This window comes from Brassica napus, chromosome A7 (genome assembly GCF_020379485.1).
Source record: "Brassica napus cultivar Da-Ae chromosome A7, Da-Ae, whole genome shotgun sequence".
NCBI lineage: Eukaryota > Viridiplantae > Streptophyta > Magnoliopsida > Brassicales > Brassicaceae > Brassica > Brassica napus.
The window spans coordinates 26,491,044-26,518,482 of NC_063440.1; the positions used below are offsets into that span (position 1 = coordinate 26,491,044).

At 34.0% G+C, this 27,439-nt stretch overlaps 5 protein-coding genes across 8 annotated transcripts; 3 read left to right on the forward strand and 2 right to left on the reverse strand.

The window, feature by feature from the left end:
* Nucleotides 1-94: 94 nt before the first annotated feature.
* Nucleotides 95-1,934, forward strand: LOC106421558 (rac-like GTP-binding protein ARAC5). The gene is made up of 7 exons (XM_048736288.1): nt 95-773; nt 1,033-1,120; nt 1,207-1,316; nt 1,392-1,455; nt 1,536-1,600; nt 1,676-1,741; nt 1,822-1,934. The coding sequence occupies exons 1-7, from the start codon at nt 675-677 to the stop codon at nt 1,918-1,920; spliced, it is 591 nt and encodes a 196-aa protein (XP_048592245.1). The 5' UTR covers nt 95-674; the 3' UTR covers nt 1,921-1,934.
* Nucleotides 1,935-2,324: 390 nt separating this feature from the next.
* On the reverse strand, nt 2,325-8,912 carry LOC106421615 (vacuolar protein sorting-associated protein 35B). 2 transcript variants are annotated; one of them, XM_013862444.3, is made up of 22 exons: nt 8,700-8,912; nt 8,521-8,617; nt 8,328-8,451; nt 7,659-7,844; nt 7,494-7,581; nt 7,258-7,314; nt 7,085-7,174; nt 6,863-6,985; nt 6,417-6,491; nt 6,271-6,330; nt 5,775-5,891; nt 5,413-5,652; nt 5,222-5,287; nt 5,018-5,107; nt 4,594-4,683; nt 4,183-4,272; nt 3,722-3,790; nt 3,539-3,619; nt 3,326-3,433; nt 3,128-3,231; nt 2,892-3,005; nt 2,325-2,815 (listed from the first exon to the last, which is right to left on the reverse strand). In XM_013862444.3, the coding sequence occupies exons 1-22, from the start codon at nt 8,793-8,795 to the stop codon at nt 2,602-2,604; spliced, it is 2,379 nt and encodes a 792-aa protein (XP_013717898.2). In that variant the 5' UTR covers nt 8,796-8,912; the 3' UTR covers nt 2,325-2,601. The 2 variants fall into 2 exon arrangements, with proteins under 2 accessions (XP_013717898.2, XP_048592244.1); XM_048736287.1 differs by lacking the exons at nt 7,659-7,844; nt 8,328-8,451; nt 8,521-8,617; nt 8,700-8,912 and having other exon boundaries at nt 7,258-7,379.
* Nucleotides 8,913-10,987: 2,075 nt separating this feature from the next.
* LOC106421559 lies at nt 10,988-12,619 on the reverse strand. Its single transcript, XM_048736289.1, has 3 exons — nt 12,367-12,619; nt 11,686-11,956; nt 10,988-11,602 (listed from the first exon to the last, which is right to left on the reverse strand). The coding sequence occupies exons 1-3, from the start codon at nt 12,430-12,432 to the stop codon at nt 11,067-11,069; spliced, it is 873 nt and encodes a 290-aa protein (XP_048592246.1). The 5' UTR covers nt 12,433-12,619; the 3' UTR covers nt 10,988-11,066.
* A 6,047-nt stretch (nt 12,620-18,666) lies between these two features.
* Nucleotides 18,667-20,629, forward strand: LOC106421617 (GDSL esterase/lipase EXL1). 3 transcript variants are annotated; one of them, XM_022689240.2, is made up of 6 exons: nt 18,667-18,775; nt 18,867-19,052; nt 19,370-19,500; nt 19,584-19,817; nt 19,909-20,164; nt 20,266-20,629. In XM_022689240.2, the coding sequence occupies exons 2-6, from the start codon at nt 18,947-18,949 to the stop codon at nt 20,457-20,459; spliced, it is 921 nt and encodes a 306-aa protein (XP_022544961.1). In that variant the 5' UTR covers nt 18,667-18,775; nt 18,867-18,946; the 3' UTR covers nt 20,460-20,629. The 3 variants fall into 3 exon arrangements, with proteins under 3 accessions (XP_022544961.1, XP_022544962.1, XP_013717900.1); XM_022689241.2 differs by having other exon boundaries at nt 18,678-18,775; nt 18,879-19,052; XM_013862446.3 differs by having other exon boundaries at nt 18,685-19,052.
* A 213-nt stretch (nt 20,630-20,842) lies between these two features.
* Nucleotides 20,843-23,890, forward strand: LOC106421616 (GDSL esterase/lipase EXL2). Its single transcript, XM_013862445.3, has 5 exons — nt 20,843-21,840; nt 22,310-22,440; nt 22,510-22,743; nt 22,870-23,125; nt 23,261-23,890. Exons 1-5 carry the CDS (start codon nt 21,564-21,566, stop codon nt 23,452-23,454), a joined length of 1,092 nt encoding a protein of 363 aa, XP_013717899.1. The 5' UTR covers nt 20,843-21,563; the 3' UTR covers nt 23,455-23,890.
* The last annotated feature ends 3,549 nt before the right edge of the window (nt 23,891-27,439 follow it).

A 27,439-nucleotide genomic window follows, 5' to 3' on the forward strand; every position in this document is an offset into this window, starting at 1 on the left:
TTGAAAACTATAATAACAATGAAAACTATATAATACTCATTTGAAAGAGAATTTATTATAAGAAACGAATGAAATGGTGCCGTAACACTAAGTCGCACGTTCTTGACTGAGAATTTTTCCCAATCAAATGATTAATATCCCAATCCTGCCTCCCCCATACTTTCGTCGCTTGTGCTTTATCTTTATTTTTTTTTATCATAATATTAATTGATTTCCTGTCTTTTTGCTTTTGTATACATGGGTCGTTAGAAAATTAAATAATCTATTTTATAAACAAAGAAACTAGTGTGTCAGGTTGTTATTTTGGTGGTAGTTGGCTATCTTTAATTTCATAATGTAAATTACAACGGCTGATTTGTCATTCAAATTCTAATTTTCTTAAAAAATAATATATAGAAAATTAAAGTGGGGTGAGTGTAAATGATAAGGTGTTGTTTGGTGTACCATTTATCTGGCATTAAAATTTTAAAACACAGAGAAAACATTACAAAATAAAAAGGAAAAAAAAAATACAAACATTTTATCATTCTTCTTTCATCAATCTCTCATTTGAGTTTCAGGGTGTTTTTCTAGAGTTAGGTGAAAGGTTTGTATCTTGATTCTTGGTAATGGCTGAGATTTGAGGAAGAAGAAGAAGACTTTCATTTGTTTTTTTTGTGAGTTTGCGGCGGGAGATGAGCGCTTCGAGGTTCATAAAGTGTGTCACAGTCGGCGATGGTGCCGTCGGAAAAACATGTATGCTGATCTCTTACACTAGCAACACTTTTCCTACGGTAATTATTCACTGCCAAAAGTCTCCTCCTTCTTTTTTGTTTCTTTTTTGCTCTCAGTAGTGTTCTTGAAGGTTCCTTGATAATTTTCTTGAATGTAATTAAGCTAGATCATGTAAAGGTTTGAGCTTTTAAAGCTGTTAAATTGTGTGTTAATGATGATCCATTTTAACTTGTTTTGAGAACTAGTTTAGATTATACATAAAGGATGTTAAAAAAAAAAAAAGTCAAAATCTCATGACTTGTTTATTGACTTTATCAGGACTATGTACCAACTGTTTTCGACAACTTCAGTGCTAATGTGGTTGTAGATGGGAACACTGTGAATCTTGGCTTGTGGGATACAGCTGGTAAGAACCATCATTTTGAAACCACCCATCAAACGTGGTTGGTTTCTTGTTTTTGCTACTAAGGTCTTGTTGTTGATTTTGTGCAGGTCAAGAAGACTATAACAGATTAAGACCATTGAGTTACCGTGGTGCAGATGTCTTCATTCTTGCTTTCTCGCTTATTAGCAAAGCTAGCTACGAGAACATAGCCAAAAAGGTTTGTCTCTTTTCTTGCTTCTAACTTTCTTCTTCCCATTGCTGAGCTGATTCTGAATTTGGTTTCTTTATTCAGTGGATTCCTGAGCTCAGGCATTATGCACCTGGAGTTCCTATTATCCTCGTTGGAACAAAACTCGGTATCTGACTCTCTTCTTCTGTAAAAAACTCTTCCCTGATAACAAGAAAAAAAATATACTTATATTTAAGAATTTTGCAGATCTTCGAGATGACAAGCAGTTCTTCATAGACCATCCTGGCGCAGTGCCGATTACTACAAACCAGGTAGGTAACTTCCACAATCCAATATTCTTTTCAGATACAACTAGATGAGATGTGTCTTAATTGTTTTGTCTGCAGGGAGAAGAACTAAGGAAACTGATAGGTTCTCCGGTTTACATTGAATGTAGTTCAAAGACGCAGCAGGTACACTCATAGGATCTCAGATGTCTGTTTGTTTGTTATGTGGTTTTGTATGTATTAACAGACTGATGATGTTTATGCAGAACGTTAAAGCAGTCTTTGACGCAGCTATAAAAATGGTGCTTCAGCCACCGAATCAAAAGAAGAAGAAACTGAACAAGAGTCTTTGTGTTTTACTGTGACCTCTTCTTTTTTTTAAAAAAAAAAGAAAAAAACAAGAAGATTTGTAGGTAACAAACGAAGCTGAAGAGACAAAAAGAAGAGAGTCTAGCATCAAAACCAGCCTTTGTGGTTATTTGAAGTAAGGCCAAGAGGATTTTGAGTAAGAGAAAGTTGATGAGTTCTTGGTGTGTTGTTGTTGTACTTCCTCTATGTAGACTAATCTCTGAAAACCATTTTGTACTTTTAACAGACGAGTTTAATTAATTTTATCATCGTAATTCCTCCCTTCTAGGCTATCAGAAAATGTTAATAACACAACACTTGTTGGCTTACATGTAACCATGTCAACCACATAACTAGTGTAATTAGAAATAGTAGATGTGTGATTATGTGATTGAGTCGACCATGTATAAGTGACAAAAAATTCAAAAAAACAACAATGTATTAAGTTAGATTTTGCAATCGAGGCATAGATTCAAATAATGGTTTTCAGAAACGAGAATTCTATACACAAAGGGGAGTAGTATTAGCAACAAAGAGGATTAAGATTACAAAAAGGTTGCTCCAATTTTGTCATGGACCCGAAAAGAAACCAAACTTGTGTGTTTACACCATTTCTTCTGAAATTTCAGAAAGAAAGAAAACCAAATCAAATCCAAATGATCTATGGATTTGATTCGGGACTGTGTGGAGGATACAAGTCACAACTTGATGAGGTCATACTTGTCACCAATCAACCCACCTTTCTGTTTCTGGAACCTAATGTAACGCAGTGTACTTGTAAAGAAGGGATCTGAGTGTGTTCTTCTGTTACCGTTGTCGTCGCTTTGCATCTCGGTGTTGATCAGCTCTATCAGACTCTGTATATCAGATGGAGTGATATGTGGATTCCCTTTCTCATAGAAGTATATGTACCTGACAAAAAAAAACCATTTATTAATATTCAGATATTCTTCATTGTGTATGAACAAAATGTCAGATGATTTTTTACTTGTTCAAGATTTCGACAAACAGCGTGACTGGTCCGCTGCTACCTCGGGTTGCATTAGACATTTGTTGAGCTGCGTTTGCTATCCTCAGTGCACGTCTTAAACAGAGAAGAGCTCTAGAGAATAACATCGACAATGAATTAGTTCTGGAGCTAAGAAGATCATTGACTTACCCATGGTTTAATGTAAACATGAAAAAAAAAAAAGAGAAGTATGAGAGTAATGCAAGAGGAGGTACCTTTCTCCGTCTTTGATGCCATCTATATCATCGACCCAGAAGAGGTGAGAGCATGCATAAACCGCTCGACATTGATCAGGCTTCTTTAAAAGCCTTGCTGAGTACTGGTCCCAAGGAAAAAAAAATTAAGTGTTTAGATAGAAATTGAGAAGAGACCTTTTTTTAAAAAATGAGAAAGCATTGGCGAAAAAACTGTACCCCGGTTGCTTTATGTGTCAAGGTGTCTCTATTTTCAACACCAAAGACATTGATCCTTTGCAAGGTTCCAATAATCAGATGAATTGCAGTGACTTGTGCCTTGGAGTCCTATAGTATAATGATACAAAATACACAACACAGTGAAAGTATATAAGAGTTGAGGAAGAGAGCTTTAAGTTTGATAAAGTTCACACAGAAAGAAAAATAAGTTACCGCGATCTCTTCCTCGTATAGTATGAATGCTTGGGTGAAAAACTCATAAGCAGCAGGCTCAAGATCACAATCACTTGCGGCCTGATCATCATTTCCAGAACAATAGAAAATTATTGAGAATGCTAAGTCGATTACATGTTGCCTACAGGCAACTTCGAATTTTGTTGATGCCCCATAGATTACCTCAGCACACTGGAGGTAGAGCCTTAGAGCCAGTTCAGGACATGGAACTGAGGAAAGAACCTCGATTGTCTGGAACAAAAAGCACATGTTCAGTGGATTGTAAAAGATATTGGGCGTTAAACGTGATCTGTCATTAAAAACTTAGTTGTCGAGTAATGCAACTCCTAGAGAAATTTTTTTTGAAACTAACACATAGCCTGATACTGAAACAAATGTGTTAAACTTTGGTGGGCAATCGAAGAAACTAATACGTTAAATACACACAGTACAGTGCTTTTAGTTAAAAACGTAGAAAAAATATTACTGCATTGATTATCAAACGATGATCTGAATTCATCAAGGAGATAAACGATTCACAAGAATAAATGTCTAACTTCTGGAATCCATCCTCTGTGAAGTAACACATGTTCCCTAACTTACATGTATGTAAAAAAAAAAAAGAAAAAAAATGCTCATAGTACCTGGTTGAGAATCTGAAAAATCTTCCTCGGGGTGGCTGACACCTCTTCTCCAGTTATATCTCCACCCTGGGAATCTAGCTGCCTGACCAACTGTTGCGGAAACATTTTAGCCACTCTTGAAGTTAAAAACATTTTTGCTAAAGCAGAAAATTTAGTCCCAGTGGAGTGACCACGTGAAGTGGTCACACTCAACGATCTGTGTTATATCATATCAGAAAGCACTCCGTATAAATGTGTAGACATTAAAATGAGCAATAAGATGGAAATTCATATAGAACTAAAGACATGGAACTTTGTTTCAGTGACAAGAAGAATTCTCATTGAGAAACAATGAGAGTGTATTTCATTGGGTTTATTTGCAACTGGATACACACACATCCAAACACATTATAGGGGAAAGAAGAGATATACCCTGAGTGCAGAAAAAACAAGTGGGGGAACGGTAAAAGGAAGGCGTCGAGTTCCTCCTGTCATAAGATGCTTTCTCACAACACATATAATCTGCATATCAGTTATGTACCCAGGTAAGTAATTTGGTAACTCATAAGATATGATGTAAAAAAACCATGGTCTTATAGCCTTGTAATTATATATATAACTTCTGTTAAAGAACGCCAATGAGCATGAAGCCGGCCTGCAGATCACTTTAGGGATGCAGGCGGCTTCAGGGGAGTTGAGCAACAGACAAGTAATAAAAACCATGTTAGGTTAAGTGGGTAAGTCACTGTAACAGCTCTATAGATATCTACTAAAATCATGGGAAGACAGTAGGTCCGGAAACAAAATGCATATAACTACTGAACCGAAAATTTAGTATACGCATGATGTTTCTCACCTTTAGCATCTCCTCTGGTTCTTCATTATCAAGCATATGTATCAGTCGGGCAACTGAATTTTGTTCCTCCTGGAAATCCTCCTCATCAAGCTAATTGCAAACACACACAAAAATATGAGTTGAGGAAAGAGACGCTGGACTAAAGCTGACGAGAGCTACTCATTGCAACCCACGTGGGAGAAACCAAGGAAAAAGTGATCGCACCTCCTCTGTATCGGTTCCATCCAAATCCTTAATAAGTCCTTTAATCAATTCAAACAGCACCTCAACCTAGTGAACACAGATTGGCATGTTATTACAATAGATAATGTAAACGTCTTTTTTTTTTTTTTTTTTGAAACATAGTACAAGTAGATAATGTATACGTCTTTACTTGAGGAAAGTAGTAAGCATACCTTATCAGCAGTTGAAATACACGAATTGTTTTTCATTATACTTTGAATAATAAGCATCGCCATTACTTTATTCGTTCCATCATCAAGATGATCCATGACACGTGGGTAATTTGACAGTGTAAGAGCTGTAACTATGTCATTGTATTTTTCTAAAGGAGCACTCAGAAGTGCAACCACTTGTTTCATTGCACGGGCGTCCTCCAGCTTGGGCACACTGGAAAGCTTAACTACACATGCACCCTACAAATTTTGCGGATCAAGAGTTAGTTTAACACCATGGCTACACCAGATTCAACTAATCATAAACCTAAACAATTCATCATGACGAGTTTAGGAAAGATGTCCACGGAAGAAATCCGTACCAATATTTGATCCACATAGTCAAGCCGATCTGGGTGAACTCGGAGTGTAAAAGTCAGAAGAGAGACAAACAGCGTCATGGCTCCAACAATAGGCATCTCAATCTGTGTATCTATCACCTGCAGCCATACCAAGTACATACGTCATATAAATGTATTTCGAGAAACTTAAGCATAATTTTTCATTTTTCTGCGTGAGATAAGATGCTCTCCTAACTACTGAACTCTCAAATCAAGCTACTAGAGGACAGACATTTACAGACTATCGTGGCACTGGTACCCATCACATGTCATAGAATTAGACGATGCCTAACAAAAGGAGTTGATTAAGAGAAGATAACCAAAGATTAGAATATATCATGCAACACAACAATCAAGCTGACTACTTCTCATGGTACTTGGGACCTACATAGGACTATTCTAAGGGCCGTTATGTTTCAAAAATATCCAACAGCGAAAAGAAAAATTCATTAATAGATAATTCATTAATGGAGCCAACCTTTCCAATTGCATTGCTCAATTTAGCAAAAGCTTCCACTTGCAAAAACTCGTGTAACACCTGCCCAGATGTAATGAATAGGAGAGACAACTCAGTAACATTGAACAAAAATTAAAAGGCACAAAGATAGCTCAACAGACACTTACATCTGGACTTGAGGCAGCATAATTTGACAACCGGTCCATCAATTGAGTTAACACTATCTTGGTGTCGACTGTTGGCTGAAAATTTATTTCTTAAGGTCAGGGAGGAAGGAAAGGGTAAAAGATCTCAAACAGCAAAAGTGCAGCGCATGAAAACAAAAACAAAGTGCTCTTTATCATTAATTCCCTACTCAGAGTTTTGTAATTTCACTTAAACTGTAAGAGATCAAGGGCCTCCTTCAAAAACTTCTAACTGGCAAGCCAAAGCCCTAGTCACTAAAAAATGAGCAACATTCTACCCCCATATACTAGCAAACAAGAATAGTTAATGGCAATACAGACAGGTCAGATAGACCCCCTTCAAGAGACAATGGAAGCATGAGAACTCTAAGCATACAATTGCATTGGAGATTAGGAAAGAGAAAAATCTCGATTGTCAGCGTACCCACCATCAGTTGGGTACAAGCAGCCAATAATGTCTCAAGAGTCTGCAAATGATACTCATCAGGAAAAACTTGGATTATGCACTCCATCAGATAATACTGAGCCAGCTCATCTTTACAATTGACAACCTGATCAAGGTTTCCCGATTTAGCAACTTATACAGCAACTAAAGTCTCATCTATAAGAAAAAGAAAACTGGTGATAGATGCAAAAATGAGCTGCTGAACCTGTTCTAAGACTCTAGGAAGAACAGTCTCTTTGTACATCTCAAGGTCAACACCTTCGATCTGTCCTAGAACGTGCAGATTTTTTCCAACCTGAGATGAAAACATTACATACAACTTATTGGCCAGTGGCATGGCAAACTATGTATTCAGTCCAGTAGCGGTATTGATAGTACCAGATCACGGAGTTCGTTCCTCTCTTTCTCCTGCTTTTCTCGAACTGTTCCAGGTCCCTGCAGTCCAAGGAACACCTCAGCTCAGGTTGACCAATATCAATGATTCACAAGCACCACACAACCTGCATGACCAAAAGCATGCTCTTCATAGTTCATTTATGCTTCAGTCAGGGGCATGCAAGTGCAGAGGTGCTATGCGTATCTAACTACCATCAACTCCCAGATCGAAAATTCACCTGATGCTGAATTCGAACCCAGAGCTTATTCATCTCGGTGAAATTTTGCAACACAAACTCAACAGCATCCATCACAGTATTTGCATCTCTGCAGGATAGTTGAAAGGAGAGTAAACAAACACCTAAATACTCAAAGGAGACTGAAAAAGCATAGTTACGACTCACCCTTCGTATTCTGAGCCAATCTCAGGTAACTTATCCCTACTCACTTGTGCAAGATAACTCCTCAAGAAGAGTCCACGAATAGGATGTTGAACACCTCGACACATCTCCACTAGATCCTTAAGAACATCTTTAGAAGGAGCTTGCTTGCTTTTGATATAAACAGACCCTACTGTACATAGCAGATACCTGATAGACCAGCATCAGCACATAAAGTAACTCAGCAACACGAAACAATGCAGACCAAGCAAAACCATTAATCGATATCTCTCTAAGATAATGGTGTAAAAGCAAACAATCTCATTCAACGCCTAGCTACCTCAAGTAGATTTACACGAGATCATCCTCATTCTCTAGTCTAATCTCATAACCGTAGTCCAATCTATATAGCTAATAACTGAGACTATTCTGATCCTAATCTGATCAAGAGAAACAAGCTCGAAGATATGAATGAATCTAAATCATCTCCTTTCATCTTATAACTCTAGTCCAATCTAGCAAGTATCTGAAACTTATCAGATCCTAATCCGATCAAGAGAAGCAAGCTCGAAGATGTGAATGAATCTAAATCATCTCCTTACATCCTATAACTCTAGCTAGTAACTGAGACTTATCAGATCCTAATCCAATCAAGAGAAACTAGGTCAACGATATCTAGATCATCAGGCTTACATCCGAGGCAAGATGTTGCCGGCGTGTTGAACAAGCTCATACAAATCAACCACAGGTAAGCCATGCCTGCTCTCGTCCTTGAAGAAAACCTCCAGCTGCCTCAATTCATCGAAGGCTCGCATATCTAATCAGAAGAGGAATCATTAGAAACGGTCAAACGCGCACGAAATCGAGAGAGATTCAAAAGTTCTACATAGATCGTAGTATTTCTGAGGAGATAGCTTCGAGGTGCGGAGCTCCGAGAGCATCAGAGCCGAGTACTTGAGGACTTCTCTGAGATTGTTCGCGTCCTGAGGAAGACAAGGAGAAAATAAATCATCAGATCAAAGAGAAATAATTAAAAAAAAAAAAAAAAGAGAGAAACGGACGGACCAAGGCGCGATGCATGAAGAAAGCGTTGTGCTGGATTCCGGCGATTCCTTCGGCCAGCCACTTCTCCTCGTCTTCTACTCCGGCGAGCCTCCTCATCTCTTCTTCCTACCTCCCTGTGTCAGCAGTTGAGCCCACGAATAATAGACTCGCGAATTTTATTTTTCGATTTTTGATATTGTTTTGGTTTCGTTTTCTTATAATTAAACAAAAAAAATCTATTAGGTGGACCATGTGCGGGATTAATAAAATGTGTATCAATATGTTTTACCAAATTATCTTTTCGTAATCTATCTTATTAAAACTGAAGTACAAAATGAGATTGTTTGGAAACATGTATATAAATTTAAAAAATAAGAGTGTTTGGTAACATGGATTGTAGTCTTTTAAAAAAATATTACTTTTGTTTGGAAATAAAGATAGTAGTATTAACCAAAAAAGTAATGGGCTTATGTTATTAATAAAAATTGAAAGTCCATCATATTATAAAAAACTATCTATTTGGATCAGTTTTAAAATGAGTCAAATCATTTAAACTTTTTTTTCTAAACTAACCATAAAACAAAATTTAAACTTTATATACATATTTCAAATCAAAATAATAATTCAAAATTGATTTATATCATAAATTAATTGAAAAATATACATATATTCAAAAATAAATTTTTACTAAACTATTTTTCAATAACCATTACTTTTGTTTGAAAACAAGGATATTATTATTAAGCAAAAAAGTAATGGGCTTATGTTATTAAAAAAAATTGAAAGTCCATCATATTATAAGAAACTATCTATTTGAGCCAGTTTTAAAATGAGTCAATCTAATTGCCTAAAACTTTTTTTTCTAAACTAACCATAAAACAAAATTTAAACTTTATATACATATTTCAAATCAAAATAATAATTCAAAATTGATTTATATCATAAATTGATTGAAAAATATACATATATTCAAAAATAGATTTTTACTAAACTATTTTTCAATAACCATTATTAAAAATGTTGTCAACATATATATAAGAAAAATACAATACAAAGCCCAATTTGAAATACCAACTCAAATTATGGTTTTTATATTTCATATTAAGTTTTAAAAATATAATATATGTAATTATTTATATGATGGTACATATAAAATACAATTAATTATATGATGACAATATACGATACATAATAATGACTAGGGATGGGCTTTCGGTTACCCATACGAGTTTGGTTCTGATCGATTTGCGTTTCGGATTTTCGGGGTCAAAGATTTCAGTCCTATTAGGATGTTTTTAAATTTTGGTTTGAGTGTGATTCAGACCTTTGCGGGTTTGGTTCGAGTTTGGATCCATTTAAATTATTTTTAAAGTTTTAAATCATTATATATTTTAAATTTCTCAAAATCTATAAATAAAATAATATATTTCCTATAAATTTAAATAACATATGTGAGAATACCTAAGCTTAACATATCAATTGGCTTGATTTAAAATTTTTGGATACAAAATCAATAATTATTGTAAGTATTTTTGGTGATTTGAGTATACCTTAACTATTTCAGATACTTACTTTTGACTATCTATATATATTTTGAAGTATTTAAACCAATTTAAAAGTATCATTCTTGATGTTTTATATACGTTAAATCTAAAAATAATTAATATATATAAGTATATAAATATATTTTTTAATAAATTCGGGTCTCCGAATACTTCGGTTCGGATCAGATTTGGATCTCTAAATAACAAAACTTTGAATAATTTGAATATTTAATCAATTTATGTTTGGGTTTGGTACTATATTTTCGGATCGATATCTGTTCTGTTCCTCGGATTCATTTTGCCAAACCCTAATAATTACATGAAAAATAATATCAACATATTTTTCAAAATATACATCCGCGCAGGCGCGCAGATCAAATATTAACATATTTTTCAAAATATTTTGCTATCAATTTTGGTTTGGGTTTGGTATTACACTTTCAGATCAAGATCGGTGGATTTTGTTTTTTTTTTCAAGCACTAATATTAATATAAAAAACAAGTAGCAAAATATTTTTGAAAAATACACCCGCGCGGGTGCGCAGGTCAAAATCTAGTTATGATTATAGTTTTTTCCAATACTTTTGTTGAGGGTAAAAAACATTCACTCGAGCCGTTAGTTTTCACGTTCGCCATTGATTTTGAATAACACATTTTCGTTACAAATTGATAGTCGTTAACCATGATCAAGAAATTAACAGTATTGGGTTAGATTAGAGAAGTGTTACACATTGATAGTCTACTTGTTACACCATGAACAAGAAATGGACCGTGTCAAAATTGGGTTAGATTAGAGAACTGTTGTTACAATCAGGTACTGTACACGAGTAAAGACTAACAAACACTAGAACGGGACGGTATACGGCAAAGAATAGATCCCGACTTGAGACAGAAACTGAGCTTTGGGCCAAGACGAATCACAAGATGCACGCACGTCTTCATCAATCTTGTTTGCTGCTTTGCAGCTTGTTCTCTCTTTAGTCCTGCTGCCAAATAGCCAGTCGTCATCGTTCTTAGAGGAACAATCAACCTCCATGGCAATGGTGGAAATTGGAGTCCAATCATCAAACAATGCATTGTATCGGTCTTCTTTGGTCGGCTTGTGTTTCTTTCTCTTATTAGCTTCACCAGCTACTGCAGCTTCTGATGCTGAGGGGACATTCACTTCAGGCTCACATATCTTCTTCGTCTCAGATGTTGAGGGAACATTCAGCTCAGGCTCACATAGAGAAGAGAATACGGTAGCTTGTGGTGCCTGATTGAGAGACTCAGCACCGGAAGTAGAACAGGTAACAACATCCTCACGGGGAAGAGGACTTTCAAGCTTAGGTTTTTTGAAGGTCAAACGAATCCGTAGAGGTTTACCTGCTACAGGCACAACTGCACACAAAAAGATGTATACATGTCAGTCTTTCTAACAATACAAATAGACATAACAGTCCATTAAGCACACTGGTACAAACCTTTGACGACACTTTCAACAGCCGGAGGAGAGCAGTCTCTCTTCCTCTTGTTACTATTCTGGCTTCCGTCAGATAGATAACCGAGGTGGTTTTGAGGTCCATCAAGCTCCTCGGTCACACCACTCTTCTCAGAAACGCCTGGGGACTTACTAGACTTTTTGGAAGAATGTTTGTGAGATTTCTCACGCTTTTCTTTCTTCTGTTTTCTCCTCTCCTTATCCTTCTTCTCTTTGGGGAGAGACGTTTTGGAATCATTTACGATTCTTGCGATCTTTAATATATTAGAATAAAGGGTTTTAGGCTATCGGTTTCACAGGGGTTCCGTAACAAACCCTCCCAATCAATGTGTAAAACACATTACACCAAACAAGACACAACACAATACAAACAAACTTACCTGATCGTTGAGACCCCTATTATGTATACAAATTAATTATATGAATTATAACATATGATTTAAAGTTAATATACGGTTATATGAATATATAATGGTATTATAGGGTTCCTAAGTATATATATGATTGACAAACCACGCTTGAGATTTAAAATTCAAAGATTATCTCTAATCTAATCAGAGAGATTCAAACAAACACGAAAACTATGACTAAATCAATAGCCCTAGGGATTCAATTTCAAAAAACAATTCAAGCAAGAAACCCAAAATCTGTGGGCTCTACGAACCTTAGTCGAATCGACCAAGTTCTGACCGCTCGCCTGGTTCCTTGCAATCAGGATCGATGGCATCATGTTTTCGAATCGAGGGTGCGGGAGGGGGGGTGGGGGGAGGAGGGAGGGGTTTGGGTACGGATGTAATCGATTCGAAAGGGGTTCAGATCTAAACCACCCAATACTAAGCACCCGAGACAATCCTGCAGCTTAAGGAGGAAGAAGAAGAAACGCTAAAAAACCTAACTCGATATGGATGTGAGGCAAGCTCGTTGTGTATTTAAAGACGTGTGAGATACTCAGATCCGCCGACTCGGGCAAAGTCGGTCCACTTGGTGGGCTTTTTCGTAATTTCGCATTAGAGACTCTCAAAACCCTAATCATACAGGGGTATATAAGTAAATTGCAACGTCGTTAGGCTCGGTCTGAGCTTCCGAGAATCTCAGCTAATGGGCCTATATTTAGCTATTAGGCTTTGCGACAACGTTTTTAAAAGCCCAAATATTTCTCAAAATAATTTTAAGCCCTTTTGTACAAATTGTAGCCTCAATCGAGCTGGTAGCACAGCTTATCTATAACTGAATTAACCACCTATTTTTTTTCATCTTTACCTATTCGTTTGATTGAGAAAAAGAGTACTGAGATGTTTGACCTAACGATCGGTTACATCACTTGGCATAAAGCCTAATTACCCGATTACGATAGTTACGTGTCTCACACACGCTCGGGATCCTAGAGCTGTAAACTTGATTCTACGTGAACCCCTAAGATCTTTAATATCTAGACTAATCACATGATATAGAATTATAAGAAGGATTAGCGCATGGAAGATGATTTATTGATTTTAAAGTGGAGTTGAGACTTCTCTCCTTGTCTACACACTGTTTTTATGTGTGTTTTCTTTTGTTTTGTGATGCTTTAAGATTGAGCAAATACAACTATTTATAAGTAGGAAGGGGGACCTAGCTTCCTCATCAAGTTTTGTTTATTTTCTCACCAAGTTTTTCTTATTTTCTTGGCATGTTTATCCTTTAATCTCAACCATCAATCAAAATTGAGTAATTGACAAATGTTTACTTAAGGAACTCATCTCACTATGAGAAAACAAGTGTGAATGTTCTAAAACATTAGGTTCATACATTGAACTTATTTTCTTATGCATCTTCCATTGGACTTGTCTTTCAAGTCACTCTCCTCTTCTAGAACATTAGTCACTTATGCTTTAGTTAAAACATTAAAAAATAAATTCTTTTATTTACTGGTTACCAAGTATGCTTAAGGTTAACAATTTCAATAAAAATAGATTACTATAAGACTACATCATTAGAAAGAAATATTCATTCCTAAAGATAAGTATATCTTACATAGACATATATATTTCTTACAAGAGCATCAGATTTATTGAGCAGCTGGATTTGATGAGTTCTGATGTTAGTACACTCTGGTGGTGGTGGAGGTAATGTAGTGAGATGAGCTGTATTGGATTTGAGAGATTGTCGAATGCGTTGTTTCTTCTTAGTTTGGGCTCGACATGATGATCCAACAGCTGAAACCAAAAATTATGTGTTACTTGGGCTTCAGAGATTTAGCATGGTTTATTGTTCTTCGTCATTATTTGTAAAGCCCGCAGTAGCGAGTAGCAACAGAACCGGGGAAAGTATAGAGAAGAGATTAGTTGTAAAGTAAAGACCATGATACACTACATAAAAGAACAGGCTACGTAGTTGCCAGAACAGTAGAAATAGTCAAATAGAGATAAATAAACGCACAACTGCTTTATTTTAAAAGGAAAATAAATGGACAACTGCTAATTGTTGTATCGGGGTATGTGGATATAGTAGCATGTCATGTGATCGTACAACTTTCGTTATGTTATCATCCATATATATATATATCCATATCGTATAACGTATTAACTATTAACAAAAGAAAAATGGAACATTTTTTTATTTTACTTAGAAAATCAAGGTTTGAATTAATTAGTAGTATGGTATAAAACCAAAACCAAAACCAATGAGATATTGGCCAATTCATAGATTTAGAAGCATTTTTTATCGAGGACAGAGCACTATTAATATTTGAATTTTTTTTTTAAACACTGTATTCATTCAAACCTAAAAGGATGATACATGGGTGAGATACAAAGCCAGCAGTACACATCTGTGTCTCTGGAAACAAAGCTGAACAAACCAAATGTGTCCCAGAAACTAAAGTTCTAACAAGGGAAACGACAAGAACAACACCTAATCAAACTAGGAGAAGTGAGTAAACAGATCAAAATAAACTTTCACCAAAAGTGAACAATAAAACATGATGATTAACAGAGCTTCTTTGAACAAGGCAAAGCGAGACAGCCATTCTTGGATAAACCTCCAGTTTGCGATTCCTCCTATGGTAAACAATTCCTCATATTTGAATTAGACTGGACATTTTCAAGATTTTTTTTTTTTTTTTTTGCATTTTCATACAATTACCCTGCTATTTTAAAGAAAATCAAAATTTTGTATTTAAATACTTAAAGAAAAACAGAATTTGGGCGGAGCACGTGACCTCGTTAAGTGCATCTGTCCCTGACTATAGCTAGGTATTGTTCGTGGAACCATTTTCTTTGTTCATATCACACCAGTTTTTTTTTTTTGATAAATTCATATCACACCAGTTTTGAAAATGTTGTTTTGTTTACAAGTATTAATCCTTTGTTCACAAGTATTAATTCAGCTTTACGTTAGATATGAGCATGCATCTATCGATTAGCATCAGTAGAAACTAGATGGAAGAAACTTTGTAGTTTGACGTTTTATATACCTTTTAACAAATGTAGCAAAAATTACTTTTGTAGAGGTGATGTTTATTTTTATAAAAATACATATATGGATGAAAAAAACATTAATGGCTAATGAATATGATATATCAATAATAGATCATGCAACTGCTTAACTAACTAGTTTCTTCTGTCATTGTTTTTGACTACTAAAATGGCACTAACCAAAACTAAATCATAACATGTGATCCAAAATATGTGAGCTACACGTTCTTCGGATGCAGACGACCAAACTAATTGTTGGGAAGAAAACAAAGAAAAAGTACCTAAACAGTAACGTTGCTATCATGGGCAGTTTAATTAAATGTTTTAGGCTTTATATCTATTAGATATTTTGATAAGCAAGATATATATAGATGATCATTACATATTTGTTGGCTCAGAATTTGTTATACCACTAGTATTTCAGATAAAGTTTTGATTTGCATTTACTCCTCCAGCGGTGAACGGATTGTAGCTTTGTGGGGTCTTCTCATTCAATACCGATGTTATTACCTATTTCGAGAAGAAATTGATAGAAAGATCAGAACCACGTCAAGACATCGAAAATTATTTACATTTAAAATAGTCTCTTTCTAAAATCGATCGTGTATATATTTAGGCATGGCCAAAATGATCCGAGTGTTCCAACTTCTACCAAATTGATAAAAAAAAGCTAGTATATGACTATGACTATGAACCTATACGGTTATATTTAAGAAATTAGAAATGCAATTAAACGTCAGTAAGAGTGTCTAACCATCTAATATAAGATCATATAAGACATGTGTATATTTTTATGTCATATAAATTTGTATATTTATAAGACTTTAATTGGCAGGCATGTGTTTGGGACCTTTGATTCTTTAATTATTTTAGGGGACAATATTCCTGTTGGTATAAAGATTTTTTTCCAGTAAGATTTAACATTGTGCAAGATTGACACATACAAACAAAAATTATTTTTTTTGTTTTATTAAATTTATTGTTTGATAATTGCTGGGCCAACTATTTTATTTTGCTTGGAGTTAAGTTTTTCAGAGAGCTGCTCAACAAATCAGAAGTATCAATTTTTAATATCTATCAACCATTTTAATAGTGGAATGAGCAACACACAAAATGGAAACCAAGATGAAAATTTTATATTTTTGTTATATATATTTAAGTAAGTAAATTTTGAAACTTAAACTATCTTCTACATTTAAATTACTCAATAAAAATAATTAAAACTTGAATATTTTTTCAAAAAATTACTTGTAAAATACAATTTCGCTTAAACCGCATTATCTGCAATTATTGATATCTCCATGTTCTGTTGGGCATCCTCTCCACTAATCTTTCATGTGATTGATGTAACCATCAAGTCACTGCATCACCGTAGTGTACTATCGTCCCTTTGATGAGTTCATGAAGAAGATCAGCTCACTGTCCGTGCTTATATTAGCGGGACTCCTTTTTCGTGTCGCTTCTCACTTGTCCTGCTTGGTTAGGTCAGTGTATTTAAGCTTCGTTAAATCTTCTTTGTAGCTTCTCCGATGGATCCCAATCTTTTCAACTATTTTTCATCTTTTCTATTATATGATACCATTTTTTATAACAGTTATCTGTTAAAGTGCTATCTTGTTTATTTCGAAATTAACAAAGAAGTATAATTTCCAAAAAGTGTGATAAAATGTAAAGTAATATATTTCTGTTTATTCACTCTGAGGTTCTTATATATACATGTATGTATGCAAAGATATATAATCTACTTTCATAAACAGAGAGATCTCTGTGAGATGGCAAAATAAATACATGAGATTGCAAAGTAAATACTAGTAAATGTCAACTATATCAATCAACGGTTTGTCAAAAAACTATACCAATCAACAGGATTGATATGTCAATGTAATACGTGGCTAAACACTACACTTCGCAATAGACTTATGTCTCTTAAAAAAGGTTACGTCCAATAAGGATTTTGACAATTTTTTTGGGAAAAAAGGTCGTTGTTGATTGAAGTGTATTAGGATAACCGGTAGAGGAGAAAAAAAATGTCATTGTCTTCAATTTATGATAGCAACCAAACCAAACTCTACCTAAAAACATATATTAATATGTATATATAAAGGGTTTTTAGTAATTAAACCCCTCAACTAAAGATGAATCGTAAAAAAAACCCTCAACTAAAAATCATGTGAAATAAACCCTCAACTTTAGTTCCGTTAACATATGTTACCCTCCGTTTAAAAAACTGTGACGGAGGGTGACATATGTTAACGGTTTATAAGTTGAGGGTTTATAATGTTGAAAACTTAGTTGAGGGTTTTTTTTACGATTCAAAAATAGTTGAGGGGTTTTATCACTAAAAGTCATTAAAGGGTTTTTAAGTTATTTATTATTCATTTATACATTGTTTTAGATTGATTTGTAAGCCTTTAAAACTAATGTATATTATTAATACATTAATCTATTATAAAATTAATTTATACATTTTAAATTAATAATTTTCAACACGATTTACAACTTATTATAACTTCAAAATATTAAATTATTTGATATTTGGCAATAGTGATATAAAAAAAATTGTGTGTTTATATCGTCATTTTCAAATATCAAATAATTGAAAGTTTCTAAGTTATATTAAATCTTAAGTAGTGTTGAGGATAATTCATCCATGAAGTCAATCTTTTTATTTGGAGTATGACGTACTTTTTCTTATTTTCATGATTTTCGTCATCAGACTCATACTTTTCTATTTTTCTATATTGTTCTTGATTTATTGTATTACTTTATGTTTCAAATATATTATTGATCAAGAAAATAAAAATATAATGTAGTTATTCAGAAATCAATGATAATAAAAATAATCATGCATTATTTTGGAGGGGGGAGAAGTATGAACCGGATGACAGAAATCATGAAAAAAAGAAAAAGTGCGTCATACTCTAAATAGAAAGATTGACTTCATGGATGAATTATCTCGACACTACTTAAGACTTAATATAACTTAGAAACTTTTAATTATTTCATATTTGACAATGACGATATAAACACACAAATTTTTTTATATCACTATTTCCAAATATCAAATAATTTAATATTTCAAAGTTATAATAAGTTGTAAGTAGTGTTAAAAATTATTAATTTAAGATGTATAAATTAATATACAAATATATTAATGTATTAAAATTTATAAATTAGTTTTAAAGGCTTATAAATCTTAAAACAATGTATAAATGATAATAAATAATTTAATAATATTTAATGACTTTTAGTGATAAAACCCCTCAACTAAAGATGAATCGTGAAAAAAACCCTCAACTAAAAATCCAGTGAAATAAACCCTCAACTTATAAACCGTTAACATATGTCACCCTCCGTCACGGTTTTTTAAACGGAGGGTAACATATGTTAACGGAACTAAAGTTGAGGGTTTATTTCACAGGATTTTTAGTTGAGGGTTTTTTTTACGATTCATCTTTAGTTGAGGGGTTTAATTACTAAAAACCCATATATAAATATCTATATTTGGGAAGCTTGAGGACTATTTATATCTATCTTCCAAAGCTTTCAAGAAAAACAAGACTTTTGTTTTCACACACGGAGACACTACGACTACATTGCAAGACTCATCATAATATGGTTTCTTATCTTTTTCTCTCTTCTTCGTCGATATTATTTTGGTTCAGTTTATTTCTTGTGTTGTTGTTTACGACAACCACAAATGCTTTAGTGAAACTTCCAGAAAATATAACTATTCCGGCGGTAATTGTGTTCGGAGATTCAATTGTCGATGCCGGAAATAACGATGATATGATAACGGAGGCTAGATGTGATTATCCTCCTTATGGTATTGATTTCGACGGTGGAGTTGCTACGGGAAGATTCTCCAATGGCAAAGTTCCCACTGATATTCTAGGTTTGTTTAATTACCTCTAGGTTTTTCCTTCGTTGATACATTTATAAACGTGTTACAGAGCATTAATCATACACTAATACTACTATTTAGTGGATAGCTAGCTATACAATGCATTGAATAGCTGGTTAACGACTTGCAACCCGTGAATAGTTTTACTACACTCTTAAAGTGATCTGTACAAAAAAAAAGTTCAGACACCAAGTTGCAACTTTTTCTTTTGGCAACTATACATTATTAAACAGCAAGTTGCTTTGACCAAATAAGAAAAGAACACCAAGTTGCAACTTAGTGAAATATGTTTTTCTTGGGTTTTATAGCGGAAGAATTAGGGCTTAAACCAAGTATACCGGCATATCGAGATCCAAATCTAAAACCGGAAGATCTCCTAACCGGTGTAACATTTGCTTCTGGTGGTGCTGGTTATGTCCCTTTCACAACACAAATAGCGGTAGCTACTCTTCACTTCTATTGTTTTATATTTATGTGAAGTTTTTTAAAATAATTACTAATATATTATTTGAATCGTTAAAGGGAGGAATACCATTATCGCAACAACTGAAATATTTTGAAGAATATATAGAGAAATTGAATGGAATGGTTGGAGAAGAGAGGACAAAGTTCATACTCAAGAATAGCATGTTCGTTGTTATATGTGGTAGCAACGATATTGCAAACGACTTCTTTGGTCTCCCTACGGTTCGTCTCCAATACACCGTTGATTCTTTCACTGCTCTTATGGCCGACAATGCTCGCTCTTTTGCTAAGGTAAATAGTATTAATGTAATTAGTGATATCTTCAGAAATTTATTTCAGAATTGTATTTTAATCTTTTTTGTTTTTCATATGGTTTTGGTAGTCACTCTACGGATATGGAGCAAGAAGAATACTTATGTTTGGTGCACCACCAATAGGATGTGTTCCTTCGCAGAGAACTGTAGCAGGAGGACCTACAAGAGATTGTGTTGTTAGGTTTAATGATGCATCAAAACTTTTCAATGCTAAGCTCAGTGGAAACATAGATGTCTTATCAAGAACCTTACTTGACTCGAAATTAATCTATGTCGATATCTACAGTCCTCTTCTTGATCTCATATTAAACCCTGGACAATATGGTAAACATTCATTACTTCCTTTTTCATGAAACTATTAGTTTCTTAAAACAAAATTAATTATTTTACTCAAAACTAATAATATTTGTGGGTATTATTTATAGGATTTAAGGTGAGCAATTTAGGATGTTGCGGAACCGGACTAATAGAAGTGACGGCGCTATGCAACAACTATACATCTGCTGTATGTCCCATAAGATCGGATTATGTGTTTTGGGACAGTTTTCATCCCACTGAAACAGCTTACAGAATTATAGTTGCAAAACTTCTTGATAGATATCTCAGCAGAATTGTCTAGTTAATCGATTAATAACACCTACATGTTCGTCACACTATTTATGATTATTTGAATTATAATTATAAACTAAAGATAAACTCAACTTATTTTTTTGTCTATTTTCTCCTTTTTCATGACTTGTAATTGTCTTTCATGGTTGTATAAACAATATTAATATTTTCTAAATGCTTTATGATTGTTCAAAACTCCGGCAAATCTTGTTCTTTTCCATTTTCTACAATAATACTAACGAAGAATAAGATTGCTACTGGTCATAGAGTCCTGATTGGGACTCAAAACTTTATTGCAAGGATTAAATACCAAACAAAAAAACTGGGTGTATCCTGAACAAAGAAAAATCAAATAAAACAAAAAATGGCCAACGAATTTTAAAAACGAACAATAAAGTCCAACAGAAAGGTTTGAAGCCCAATCATAATTATGGGCTTAGCTTCCTTTAAATAATTACCCAAATGGGTTTGAAGCCCAATCAGAAGTGAAGTTTCGGACTTCGATAAGGAATTTGTTGGGATATAGTGGTAAGAGACTGAAGTCTCTCTGCAAGCTAGAGTTCTTCAACAGATGAAGACAAAAAGTCTTTAGTGACAGATAAATGTTACTTGGAACACATTGTATAAACCATCAAACGTTTTAGACAAAAAATAAACACAATGCACTTTTTCCTCGAGGAGTGACTGATATTTGAGATGTTATACTTATACATGAAGTACGATGGTTCTGTAAGGAGAACACGGCCACAGATCCGCGGACACCGGTGTAGGTAGGCCGTGTGTTTGTTGAAGGATTTCAGATGAACAAATAATAAAATAAAGGTGAAAATTGTAATTTAGTCACATGATTTTTTTTTTGGTGGTAAAAGAAATGAAAATAGCAATTTCAGAATCCCCATAACTCATAGAGTAATAGTATAGTTTTAAGGAGTTTACGTGGCTAATCTAGTTACTTATTCTTGAATCTTCCGCTACTCTACTATTAAGTGTACCGTTTCCTTATATATTAGGTCAATCGTTATACATACAAAAACCATTCCAAGTTTTTTTTTTCTTTTCTTCTCATAGTCACCATTCCAAAAGCTTTGTTTCAAAAAAGATACATAGAGCAACAATGAAAAGATACATTACTTCTTCTAGAAGACTTTTTATGTGTGTTCTCTTTATGGTGTTGTTATCTGAGACAATCACAAACGCTTTGGTGAAACTGCCGGCAAACAAAACGATACCGGCAATAATAGTGTTTGGAGATTCAATTGTTGATGCCGGAAATAACGATGACATTACGACAACGTTGGCCAGATGCAATTATCCACCTTATGGAATTGATTTTGACGGTGGAATCCCTACCGGAAGGTTTTCCAACGGCAAAGTTCCAACTGATTTTATAGGTAAAGTTCACTTTGCTTTCTTTGGTATATTTGATTAAATTATATATATCGATATTTTCCTTAAAGATAACAACTAAACGATCCTTTAGTTAAACTTAAAACTATAGAAAGTCATTTTCTCCGGTTAGAATTTTTTTGTATAGTGTATACAGTAGAGTACCTCAGTGACTGTAAGTGACTACTGACTAGCTAATGACGTGTTGTATGTAATTTACATATGGATGATAAAATGGTAAGATCACGATTTAATACTAGACGCATTAAACTCGGTGACTAATGTCAAGATGACATTTAATTCAGTGGTTGAGTATTTCTCCGTAACATGTGATCAGTTTTTTTTTCAGTTTTCAAGTAAGTGTCATTTTCTTGTGTTTAACTTCGTAATAAAAAACTGAAAAAAAACTTAAGGTCAAAGAAACCTTTAACATAAATTATTAGTCGTTATAATTTAGTTTCTTGCTTGTTATAGCGGAAGGACTGGGAATTAAACCAAGTGTACCGGCATATCGAGATCCGACTTTAAAACCTGAAGATCTCTTAACCGGTGTAACATTTGCGTCTGGTGGTGCTGGTTACGTTCCTCTCACAAGCCAACTATCGGTGAGGCTGACAATATATTTATACAAATATGTTTATTTCTAACGCTTTTGATTATTGTTGTTTTTATAGGGAGGAATATCACTATCACAGCAACTGAAATTGTTTGAAGAATATATAGAGAAACTGAACGAAATGGTTGGTGAAGAGAGGACAAAGTTCATAATGCAAAATAGTTTGTTCATGGTTATATGCGGTAGTAATGATATAGCAAATACATACTTTGCCCTTCCTTCTGTGCAACGCCAATACAACGTCGATTCCTTTACCACTCTTATGGCTGACAAGGCTCAATCTTTTGCTCAAGTATGAAAATAATTAATAAACTATAGCTATAGTTTTTTAAAATATTCAGTAAGCTACTTATTGATAGTAACTCTTTTTATTTTCTCTCTCTTAAGCTTTGTCTTTTTAATGATGTGGTATTAACAGAAACTACATGAATATGGAGCGAGAAGAATACAAGTATTCGGGGTGCCGCCACTAGGATGTGTGCCTTCACAGAGAACAGTGGCAGGAGGACCAACTAGGAGTTGTGTTGGAAGGTTCAATGATGCAACAAAGCTCTACAATGCTAAGCTTTCTGCAAATTTGGATTCTTTGTCAAGAAACTTACGTGAAAATACATTAATTTACATCGATATATATGGTTCTCTTCTTGATATCATTCTAGATCCTCAACAATATGGTAAAACATTTTTCTCTTTTTTTTTCCTGCTGGTCCTATCTTATATATATTACTATTAATATTTTGATTCTCAAACCTCTCTATTTTATCCCCCAAAACAATAAAACCGTATGTTTATCATGATATATGTGACAGGATTTCAAGTGGTTGATAGAGGGTGTTGCGGAACCGGACTAATTGAAGTTGCTGTGTTGTGTAACAATTTCACTGCTGACATATGTCCGAATAGACATGATCATGTGTTTTGGGATAGTTTTCATCCCACTGAGAAGACGTACAAGATTATGACCGCAAAATATTTTGAAAGAGTTCTCAACAAAATATTTTAGTTTATGGGTTGCACATGCAAGTTGTAATCTGAATGATCATTTTCCTCTTTTTTGGCTATTTATCATCTTATAAGACGTGATATCCTGATGTGCGTCTAAAAGCATATGATTATGAATTATGGGACAATTTCTATCCAACTAAAAAGAAACTTAGAGAGTTATGATTTAATATCTCTTTGTTATCTTGTTGGATGTTTTCTTGTGTTTTTTTTTTTACTTTCTCTTATATATTCTTTTTTATATTATGATTTCGTTGCTCTGATTGCGATTATATTAGCCTAAGAGGTTTTAGCTAAATAGATTGAACATTATCAACTAAAAGTTCATAATGGAAATTGAAGAGCTAACTTTGCCGCAACATCCGGCCGCTATATGTTGATATCTTCTTTGGATGATAAATGGACGACGTCTGAACAACGCTCTCAGCTGTAATAAATCACATTGGCCGATACAATTTGCAATGCATGATGAACTTGATACGTACTCGATCTCTGAAATCAGGTTCTTGGCGACAGTTACCGTTTTTCCTCTTTCTCGTGTTGTTATTTGAGATGACGACACAGGCTCTGTTGAACGTGCATACAAACAAAACGATCTCGGAGATAATAATGTTTGGAGATTCACTCGTTGATGCATATATAAGGAGGTAAATTTTTAATGGAGAGAGAACAAGGTTAGCGACTGTAGAATGATAAAACATAAAACTGATATATTCTTTACCGCAACAATAAATGGGTAACAACCAAACTCTCAAGGCTTCAACTAGCCACTCTATTTTATACTATTAGCATGTGTTTTCAAAACAAAGCTTTATGAAGCCTTTAACTAAAAACTATAAAATTCATTTTCTATTTACAAAAAAAAAAAAAAAATTCATTTTCTCCAACTCCAATTTATTGTGTCCCGTTTAGTACTGGATAATATGTCAGCGAGTGTACACTTTTGTATGTAAATTACATTACTGATGAAAAGACATGTGATGGATCGAGGGACAAAAAAAAACTTCAGAAATAAATGGTACGACCACAACAATTCACAAAATTAATACTAACAATATTATTGGATGATTATAAGTAGCCGCACAAACAGGCCATTTAGTTCAGCGGTTGAATATTCAATATTTCCCCTAACATATGATTTATTCTTCTTCTTCTTTTATTTTATTTTTTATGTGTTATTATCCTAGGTTTATAAACGAATATGGAAACTGAAAGCATAACTTCAAATAAGTAAGGGCAAAGAAACCTTTAACATAAACCATAACAGGTGATATTTTTGTGATGTGGAAGTGAGGTTCATGTTTAAAAACCTTTAAGACTGGTGATGTGGTCGTTACATTCATTTTTTAACCAAATTATTCGAAGATTATCTAGAATAATTGGAGGAAATGGTTGGGGAAACGAGGACAGGAAACAGTTGGTTCTAGCAATGCATTAACCAACACCTGCTTTGGCCTTCATTCTGTTCAACGCCAATACGACGTCGCGTCCTTCAGTACTCATATGGCCGAGAAGATATGAAAACAATTAGTAGAAACTATTTTCTAATTTGTTAGAATTAGTCATCAAGCTATCAAAATTCCGTGCACACATTTTCGTAAGAATTTAGCATAGTATTATGATGCATCATTTTTGAATATAAAATACTTATTTAGATAGGTAATTGACCAAAGTTGCAAACGAGATAACTTGTAACTCTTTTATTTGGCTTTTTAATGATGTATTATTTTCAGAAATTACATGAATATGGAACAAGAAGAATACATGTGTTCTGTGCCCCGACACTAGGATGTGTGTCTTCACAGAAAACCTTATATAGCAAGAGGACCAGCAAGAAATATGTTAGCATTCTTAGTCAAAACTTTGGAAGATTTATATATACCTCACTACGCTATACAAAATTTAGTACTTATTATAGCTGATGGCACAAAAACAAATACGGAGACATAAAGTAGACTCTAGAGAATCACTCAAAAATGACAATGCTAGGTGCAGCTCTGTGTCGACGACACTCGATTAACACTCGAAGATCATTACTAGACCATGCATCATTTGTCTCAAGTAGTTCGAGCTATAATTCTTTAGCAACCAAATGAGCGAGCATGAAATACATACTTCGATCTTGTTTTTTATTAAACAATTGGTTGTACCTAGATTGATGACTAGTGACGAAATTACAAAAACCCGCTAGTCCATAGAAAAAATAAGTAAAGAAATTTAAAGATTCCATGCGAATGGGATACGAGAGAGGATTGTATGCTATAAGGCCTGGTTCAGGATTTTATAAAATATAGAAACCTCCGTCAAGAATTTTCTAATTATGAAAGAAAAATGGATATGTAACCCTAACCTCTAGATAGTTATAGAGTTTGTTATTTTGCGATGGGTATGATCAACACTTGAATTAATTAATTATATGGGGGATTTAATATTATTTATTTTAGCTGGGTATATATGATCAACTTTTAGACCTACTAATAAATGATCAATATAATATCTCAAATAATGAATACTTATCAAACCAGATTCTAAAAATCCAATTAATGACTATACATGTGTGGTGGTACGACGGACTTGGAAATGCGCCATGATCTGTCAAGTAGATAAATTGCATACATGTAGAACCTTGAGATATTTTACATAATTTATCTTTTTTTTAAACACACATAATTTATCTTCTAACCTCCGGAATTAGCCGGGTGTTCGGGCTTGGACGACCCGAGTTACAAAAACAAAAGGACATACCAATACAATAGCATAGACAAAGCTATGTCCTTCCTTTTGTCTTTGCTGTATGTGGGACTAAGCTACTACGCCAAGTTTGTCGCTGTCGAGTTGTTATATTATATATAAACAACTGCGATACATTTAGGGGATCTATCTTCAACGATATGCGAATACAATATATAGCATAGACTGTAGATTAATTGTAGTATAAGATGACCCATAATTACGTTAGGTTTCTTATCTTTTTCCACGACTTTAAATATGTTATGAATACCACAACATTTCTCCTAGCTAATTTCCAACTTCAGTTCACGATTTATTATTTTTTGAAAAATATGAACTTTAAAAAGTGGAACTGTCTTCAGTTTTATAATGGCATCAAACAACAAACGCTGCAAAGCAACTTCACACATGCATTTATGTATATATATTTGCCTTTTTGCACATAATTATAAAAACAAAATTATGTTAGATAGTGGTTGGCGATAATGTGGTTGTATCATTAAATAAGTTCCACATTCTAGTAGCCTTATCGATATAACTCATAAATTCTTAGTTAACTTGATTTATCAGCTAGTACTAGACCGCTGGCTTGCTATTTATAATCTACAATTATTACATTTGGACCATCGCTGAACAGAAATCAATAAGAGCAAGCTTTTGTCCAAATACACAAACTTTTTCCTATTATATTTTCTGATACCCCAATTTCTGTCTTTTTAATGCCGCTTTTTATACCTTTTATATCACGTGTATATATATAGAAAGCTACCTTCTTCACACCAGTTTTGCGGTAGTATCCCCTGTTGCGTGTGATCCACATAGCTATCCTACACCTTCGTTGGTTTTTCGGTCATCCGTAGAACTGTAAAATATGTTAGGGATTTTGAGTAATACTAGTTTTTAATAAATTAGGGATATATATGTATTAACTTTTATAATTTTGGGGATCCAAGAATAATCCTTCACTTAGCTATGTCTCTAACCGGCCATGGTTACGGAAGAGACCAAAGATCATACCAACAAGATCTTATAAGTTGTTGAGCTTGATAGGATCAAGAAGTCTTGGTTGTATTAATTATGATTACATTGAAGTTGTAGCTCGGTTACAATTTAATTGCATCACACATGCTCAAAGATTCTAGCATGAGATTCTTTAGTTAAGTAGTTATATCGCATTTCAATGTAACCTAGCTGACGGATTAGATTATAGTAAGTGGATTACAAATGTCTAATATGTCTACGTTTATCATTATTAT

Bases quoted from the DNA above. Each gene is read 5' to 3' on its own strand.
- LOC106421558 (XM_048736288.1), top strand. From the start codon at position 675: ATGAGCGCTTCGAGGTTCATAAAGTGTGTCACAGTCGGCGATGGTGCC. The intron at 1,317-1,391 runs GTTTGTCTCTTT...TTCTTTATTCAG, and splicing joins ACGAGAACATAGCCAAAAAG to TGGATTCCTGAGCTCAGGCA. The intron at 1,456-1,535 runs GTATCTGACTCT...AGAATTTTGCAG, and splicing joins CCTCGTTGGAACAAAACTCG to ATCTTCGAGATGACAAGCAG.
- LOC106421615 (XM_013862444.3), bottom strand. From the start codon at position 8,795: ATGAGGAGGCTCGCCGGAGTAGAAGACGAGGAGAAGTGGCTGGCCGAA. The intron at 3,434-3,538 runs GTAACTTATTTT...ATTATACTATAG, and splicing joins TATACGAGGAAGAGATCGCG to GACTCCAAGGCACAAGTCAC. The intron at 3,232-3,325 runs GTACAGTTTTTT...CCTTGGGACCAG, and splicing joins TGACACATAAAGCAACCGGG to TACTCAGCAAGGCTTTTAAA.
- LOC106421559 (XM_048736289.1), bottom strand. From the start codon at position 12,432: ATGATGCCATCGATCCTGATTGCAAGGAACCAGGCGAGCGGTCAGAAC. The intron at 11,957-12,366 runs GTTCGTAGAGCC...AATATATTAAAG, and splicing joins ACTTGGTCGATTCGACTAAG to ATCGCAAGAATCGTAAATGA. The intron at 11,603-11,685 runs GTTTGTACCAGT...TTTTGTGTGCAG, and splicing joins TGTTGAAAGTGTCGTCAAAG to TTGTGCCTGTAGCAGGTAAA.
- LOC106421617 (XM_013862446.3), top strand. From the start codon at position 18,773: ATGGTTTCTTATCTTTTTCTCTCTTCTTCGTCGATATTATTTTGGTTC. The intron at 19,053-19,369 runs GTTTGTTTAATT...TGGGTTTTATAG, and splicing joins AGTTCCCACTGATATTCTAG to CGGAAGAATTAGGGCTTAAA. The intron at 20,165-20,265 runs GTAAACATTCAT...TATTATTTATAG, and splicing joins ATTAAACCCTGGACAATATG to GATTTAAGGTGAGCAATTTA.
- LOC106421616 (XM_013862445.3), top strand. From the start codon at position 21,564: ATGAAAAGATACATTACTTCTTCTAGAAGACTTTTTATGTGTGTTCTC. The intron at 21,841-22,309 runs GTAAAGTTCACT...TGCTTGTTATAG, and splicing joins AGTTCCAACTGATTTTATAG to CGGAAGGACTGGGAATTAAA. The intron at 22,744-22,869 runs GTATGAAAATAA...TGGTATTAACAG, and splicing joins AGGCTCAATCTTTTGCTCAA to AAACTACATGAATATGGAGC.